This window comes from Ascidiella aspersa, chromosome 1, assembly GCF_963924565.1.
Source record: "Ascidiella aspersa chromosome 1, kaAscAspe10.2, whole genome shotgun sequence".
Taxonomy (NCBI): domain Eukaryota; kingdom Metazoa; phylum Chordata; class Ascidiacea; order Phlebobranchia; family Ascidiidae; genus Ascidiella; species Ascidiella aspersa.
Window position 1 is genome coordinate 11,822,840 of NC_139447.1, and position 6,966 is coordinate 11,829,805.

Genomic DNA, 6,966 nt, shown 5'->3' on the forward strand with positions numbered 1-6,966 from the left:
CCTCACTTACTGCACTGATGATGGCAAAAGAAATTGCCGAAACGTTTGCTAATAAAATAATGAATATTTTATCTATTATTTGGGCCACTCTCTTTCTACTGAAGATAATGAACAGATCCGTGTTTAGTGTTCCTAATATGACTGTATTTTTAAACATTTGTTAAATTATATTCGCTATAGGAAATACCCGACTTTGTCCAGGTTAAATGCGGTACTGATGAGTTTAAATAAAAATGCATCGCGCAAAACTTAGCAAGGTAATATGAGGGGCATTTTGGATCATATGTTTTACATTTGAAGAGCACTCTGAAAAACGCAAAAATATGTTTTAACTATACGCATACATTGGCGAAGGTGCGTCCAGGCTAAACATTGAAATCAATAGCACACTGTTTTTCACGTAAAGCTTTTTTTAAATAATCATATGCCGTAGTATCCTTGCTAAGGTGTGCTTCATAATAATGATATAAAAATAAATAATGGGACAATGCAAAATGTGAGCTAAAAGTAAAGAGTTGAAGTAGTAAACAATCCTTCATGCGTTAATGAACCATTTTATCAGTCGCTAGGGGTGATATTATTAAGAAAATTTCACGCATTTTACCGTCATCGGAAAACTTGTAAAACAACTAAGGCGCTTGTCGCCTTTATGCTGTTAACTATTGATTGTATACGGTTCCATAAGCTGGCAAATTCTTCTCCACAATAAAATAAAAAAAATTAAGAAAAAAAAAAGAATGAACAATGAATAGCAAACTTAAGGCTCTAACTGAAAAAATACGTCAATCTAAAATTTAATTCTGACAAGCGGATTTCATATATCATTTTGTCAACTTTACCTATAGTACGAAGTTTTAATATAATCCTTTGGTCGTTGATATCATGATACACTCCATGTTTAAGGTTTCCAGTTAAACATAAGAACGCTGTTTCTTCCACTGTCGCGTAGTCTTTTATTTTATTTTGCGTAACATTTTAATCTTAAATGTTAATGTAAGTTCGTATCTGCTGACAGAACATCTGTTCAAATATATAGCTCAGTTTTGTTTACATAAAAATAGCAATACCATCGCTTGATTTTTTATGATATGGGCTACACGTTTAATTGTGTTGAATTGGTGACATTTGTTGGAGCCAATGTTGGCTTTTTAACTAAACGCGGTAAAGGTTTTCCGACTTGGACTTTGGACAGCCGCCTTGGGGCGTTTGAAATAACTGTTTGGCGTTGCTTGGCAAATATTTTCTTGCTAAATGGAATTTCGGGCAGAACAAGGTGCCGACAAAATGTCTCTTTTCCTGGTTGCATTTTTAAGTTGTAAGCCGAAACTGTGACGTGTTTAGGCACGAACAACATATTTAGCATCTTTTTGTCTTTTACTTCTTCCATTGGAACTTGCGTTCCGCCTTCAACGCAAGTTTCAATCAGGTTCTCGCGCGCCTTTTGCAGCTCTGCGATACTCTTACTCATTCGTTCCCGTCCGTAGGCTTCGATTTTCCTCCAAAGAGTTTTATTAAAATGATCAAACAGCGCCGCGTCAGCCTTGTTCCATTTTCGAGCTAACATTTTAATTTTATCTCGCCTCACGTCGTCCACCTGACCTTGGCTGCGCGCGTTCAAGGTCAGACAGGCGAGATCTTGAATGGGCCAGCAGAGGGCGTCGCCCAGTAAAACCATGGACTCGTCGTAATGGTCCGCAATTAAAACCAAGTCATATCTGCGCGAAATTTCGGCCATGGTGTTTTGCAGGTAGGCGGCGGTCTCGTTCAGATTGTCGTATCCGAAATCGAAGGTGTTTAGGTTCTTGGCCAGTCCCCAGTATCGGCCGGTTTTGTTGAAGAGAAGATGTGCGTGACTGAGCCAGTATTCGGGCGTAGTTTTGGCAGGAACGCGGCGGAATGGCCCGGACACGTCTCGAAAGAATTCGTAGCACGACTCGAAATGCGATCCCGGCTCGCGAATGATGGAGAAGAAGAAAGTGTCTGGCGGCATCACAGCCCTCACCTCGTTGTAGTTGACTCGAATGTGTTGCGCCATGATGTTGAACTTGTTCCAACCTAAATAGAGAAATCAGGAGGCACTGTAATGTATAAAGAAAAATGTGTTCCAACCTGTATGCGAATAAGAGTATAACAGACTATTAGTCACTGACGAATTGGTTAGGAGAAGTATTGTTAAGAACGTTCGACTCTCAAAGATCGCAGATAACTTAAACGCCAAAAAACTATATGAAGTGCCTGTAAATCCATATTACATTTAAAATTGCAACAAAAAAAATCAAAAATTTATTTAATAGGAAACGGAGGTTAAGTCAACTCGTCAAATAATCAAACTTATCAAAAGGTGACAAACATTTTAGACATACTGTCGGTATCGGCAAGTCATTCTGTAGAAAACTTTGCATATTCTATATTTTAAGAAAAACGAAAACGAAAAAAGAAAATAAATCTAAAATAGTCGACTTTTTTGTTTTAAATAATATAAAAATCCGTGTGCGTCACAAAAATAAAAAAATAATTCCGTATACTGTATACACTATCAAAAATATGTCGTGCATATGCATATACTTGGGGTTCGGTAGACGCTTTTCCTATTAAAGATGTAGGGGTAGTTGAAGTCGTGTTGGTTGACCGGCATCGCAAAAATGAGATTATGTTTGAGGCCGTAGCGAAATAAAATGTTCTGCAGAAATAAAGACACATCGATCATTTTATAGTAACATACTCTAAAAGGTTACAATACTGAAACTTTAAGTTTGTTATAGAGCGTTTTTATATGTTACCGCATTTCAAAATAAATTATGCTGCTTTGCTGCTTTGGATTGTATACCTGGACAGATGTACCGGCGGTCTTGTGAGTTTTCAAAAAGAAAACGTTGTTTCGTGCAGTGCAGTTTGTTTGAGTACGGGATATTCCATGTGTCTTTTCTGTTGCCTTTTGCCTGCAAAAAATATGGTTGTATGTGTTGTCGCATTTTCTATAAGTTTACGAAGCTTATAGCTGCATCAAAAAAATATGTTAATACACCAGTGTCAGTAGCCCCTAGCCATGACGCCTAACAAAATCTCGCAAACGCTTTAAACATATCTATAAAAGCCGGCATATAATGTAATGTAATGCCGTCCGGGCCTCAACGGGCCTCAACGGGCCTGATTTAAATACCATGTATACAGACATTAAGTTTTAGATTTCGCTTTTAAATTCGCAAGAAACATTTAAAGAATATAATTTCAAACATTTAAAAATTGCTTTACTTTACCATTATGCCTTCGTTATTTTACATTAATTAAGTTTTGTGCTTCATTTAACTATACGCTGTGCCATTAAAAATCGCTCAGATAGTTTATACCATATTAATGACTATATCATACGTTAAAAGGTTTGTTAAATGAAAAGAATACTAGGCAACTTTCTTTTTAGGTTAGCCTCTAGCTCAAAAATAAAATCACATTGTTGCTCGCCGTGTTTCAGATAACACGACTTACCGTTAAGCACATTATATAATTAGGATATTGTGTCATCATTAGTCGTTGCTTAAATGACGAAAGAATGTTCGAATTCGTTAGTAGTTTTTTATTATTTACTATTGTCACCTATATTTTACTATTGTCAATTTCGTCGATTGTCATTGGTTCTTTCAGAGCTACTCGCTCTCAGTTTACGTCGCGTGTACTGTTAACTACGCCCGAAGGCAAGGTTACAACGCATGCGGCGTTGATTTTAAGGATGTTTGTTTTTCGTGGCATATCAAGTTGTGCCCTCCGTTCAACAAACATACATTTCCAAAACATAATGTTGCTAGTCATACAATTTCAGTATTTGATTCATCCATCGCCTTTGTTTTTATGTAAGTTAGTAGGCATTGTGTAACTTGCACTCATTTTAATGATTGACATGCATAAAGCTTTGTCAAGTTTCCCGTAGCGATCCGTTTTTGATTGAGGTCACTTATCACCAAGCAACAGTCACAAAAGTCTCGAAATCAAAAGTGCCTTTGGTTTGGCGTAATTTAGAACAGTGCTCTTCAACCTTTTTTTGGTTTGGTGAACCCTTAAAATAGTTGTGACGAATTCATGCACCTTGTTTACTTAAAAGGTAAACTGTGGTAAAAAGCGATATGAAAAATCATTATCCATATTAATATCACTCATGTCATTTAAACAGAGCGGCGCTGCAAAAGTTTTACACACTGTCGGTTAGAGTTCGATTCCGGCTGCAGGCTGCTTGCGAGTATAATTGCATGTCATAAAATAGCATTCAATATCACATATTAATGGTTCTTTAAAAGTTTGTGATGCACCCTTGCATACCTTTTCGTACTAGTGCACCACATGCATATTTTGGTGCACCCACACCGGTTGAAAAGCGCTGATTTAGAAGGCGCAATTTTGCTCTTACCTAATGAGGGCGCGAGTGCTGGTAACTGGCAAACTCCTTGTAACACCGGTTTCTAACTGCAATGCAGTTGTTGTTTGTTTCTCGCTTGTCTCTGCCCCGAGCGCAATTGCAACTGAATTTTTCGCGGATGTAGCGACATGGCGCTCTTTAGAAATTCGAATCAAAGTAGAGCCGTGCCTAAAAACACAAACAAACAAGTGAAATAGTAAACTTAATATGTTGTACTGCTGCTAAGGTTAGGTTCTATTACAAATATTACTACATATAAGTCGAATCCAAAAGAGAAGAAATCCCAAAAAAATTTACACTATAGCATATCTTGGTAATAGCTAAGTTATTTATACCATGTTTGTAGCATCAAATTTTGTCTTGTTCACTAATGCAGTGTATTTCAGTGCTACACACTCCTAATTGCGTTAAGTGGCCAAAACGCTAGTACAGGTAACGCCACGATTGCATGATTAATCGGGGGGTTGAATTTAACTAAGGTTGTATAAACAAAATTCCGTGCCATCTTTATATGGGGCAAATTCTTCAGGCAACGTATGTAAATTCAAAATGTAAAAACATCAAGATAAATTGGGGTGTACAGCAAGAACAATTGAAAAGACAGTATACTTACCAAAATGTATAAAGGCTCAAGAGGAAAAGGATTGCGATGCAGGTTTTTATCAGATTCTTGTATATCCGGCCAGCAATTATCATGTCGAAACAAACGCAAAACAAGCTATTTAAAAGAAAAAGAAAGTTTGGTACTAAATAGTGAATGTTGCTTGTTTCTAGTGAACTAATTAGGGATGATTCAGTATCGAAACTAAACTAATGCAGATATTTTTATTCCAGACGTACGAGTTTGCACTCACCATTACCCACCTGTGCCAGTTGATTTTGATTAAAATATCACAGTTCTTAACCCTGATTCAAGTAAGGTCTGGAGAGGTTCGAGTTACATCAGAGCCTGTATATTGTACTTGTTATAATATATAGTGCATATAAACAGGTTCTAAATAGATAAAATGGCCAATGTTGCATCTAATTTTTTTTTTCTGGCCAACGAAAGGCAGTTGGTTTGGTATATCGCCACTAAAAAGTTGCTTGATAAGTCCGAGTCGCTTGTGCTTAAACGGCATTTAATTTTTTTGTTATATTTTAAAAGCTTAGTTTACAATGGCTTAAAAGTTACCCTGTCAAAACTTACCTATGATTCCTAATTTTCTTCGGCAAACTAAAACTTTCAGATAAAACCAGTGAACAAAAGTGCCTGAACTTTATTATACTATGTTGGTGTCCTACGCCAGTTTTAAGACATTTCACTATGGCATACGTTAAATTCCTGTTTACAAATTATATTTAGATATACGTTAATCTACACTCTGTGGACAGATACATTACATAACTTTGGCAGCAGTAGTGGATGGTTATTGTACATAATATATTTAGCGATTTTGTTAACATATACCAAGCTCAAAAAGATTTAATAATATTTCATTAAGCCCCAAGTACAACCTGAAATACCCTAAAATTTAACAAATCGGTATATTAAATGCATTTCACGTTAGTTGACGTAAGATAATAAACGCTTCCTATCTGACATTCAAAACTCTAAATTGAATTGCACTTTTGACTTGTTGAAAACATTCTGCATGAAGTAAGTAACACATTTATAAATGTACCACCACTAATAGACTGGACACAGCCTCCTTTTGTAACCTGTAACGGTCCAGTCAGTTTTTATTAATCTTTTAGATCAGCTTATACTAACCTCTTTTGAAAAGGTTCTCTTTTAAGCCTTGAGGAAACGCTATGGTCGTATAGCAGTCGACATACTGACCTGTTGCCAACCACAAACTTGAGAATCACAACGCTGCCAAACGTGCCCCGGGGGTGTCCTGGAGTTGTTAGTCGTTAGCACGAAAAGGCTTTAATTGCGTTAAAATGCATTACAATTGACATTGCAAAAAAACGGTGCAAAGGCAGGACAAAATGATTTAAACTCGCTATTTCGGTCTATTTCGTGTGTGAATGCCAAGAAGTGCAGCAATGTTGAGTAAAAACAGCACACGCTAAAACTCACCAAATAAATCACAACCAAACGAATAATATCCTTACAAGAATATACAATAAAAGTTTTAAATTACTCTTTCGAAATACACAATATTGTTATATTGAAATACTAGCCAAAAGCATTAAAAGCAACTTCAATAGCAGAGGGTACACCAAGTGAATCGTCTCTTTAAAACTTGTGGACTTTTTCGGTGAATCCAGAGTCGCTTTCGCTATGGAAAGCTAGGGGTCCACTTTCGCATTTAAAACTGCCTTTTTCGTCTTGAACAATTGATTGATTTTCATGGCAAAATGCTAAATTGGTGTTGGCCTCGACTGCTGTCTCCACCCGAAATTCTGCTATTAATATAGGCTGCGTTGTTAAAATTTTAAAATTAATAACGTAAAGTCTGGAGAATGTGCATGTGTTATTAGGCCTAATTGAAAAAAAATATTTGGGCCTGATAGGAAAAAAATATATACGTTTTTGCTTTTCACTGCAATAACGAGTTTGTGAATATAACAGA

General features: G+C 36.5%; 1 protein-coding gene across 2 annotated transcripts; it reads right to left on the minus strand.

The window, feature by feature from the left end:
* Positions 1–213: 213 nt before the first annotated feature.
* On the minus strand, positions 214–6,230 carry LOC146167527 (galactosylceramide sulfotransferase-like). Of its 2 annotated transcripts, none has more exons than XM_083389107.1 (7): positions 6,159–6,230; positions 5,270–5,354; positions 5,019–5,123; positions 4,397–4,573; positions 2,828–2,939; positions 2,566–2,680; positions 214–2,055 (listed from the first exon to the last, which is right to left on the minus strand). In XM_083389107.1, the coding sequence occupies exons 3-7, from the start codon at positions 5,099–5,101 to the stop codon at positions 1,094–1,096; spliced, it is 1,449 nt and encodes a 482-aa protein (XP_083245233.1). In that variant the 5' UTR covers positions 5,102–5,123; positions 5,270–5,354; positions 6,159–6,230; the 3' UTR covers positions 214–1,093. The 2 variants fall into 2 exon arrangements, with proteins under 2 accessions (XP_083245233.1, XP_083245232.1); XM_083389106.1 differs by lacking the exon at positions 6,159–6,230 and adding an exon at positions 5,595–6,076.
* Between the last annotated feature and the right edge of the window lie 736 nt (positions 6,231–6,966).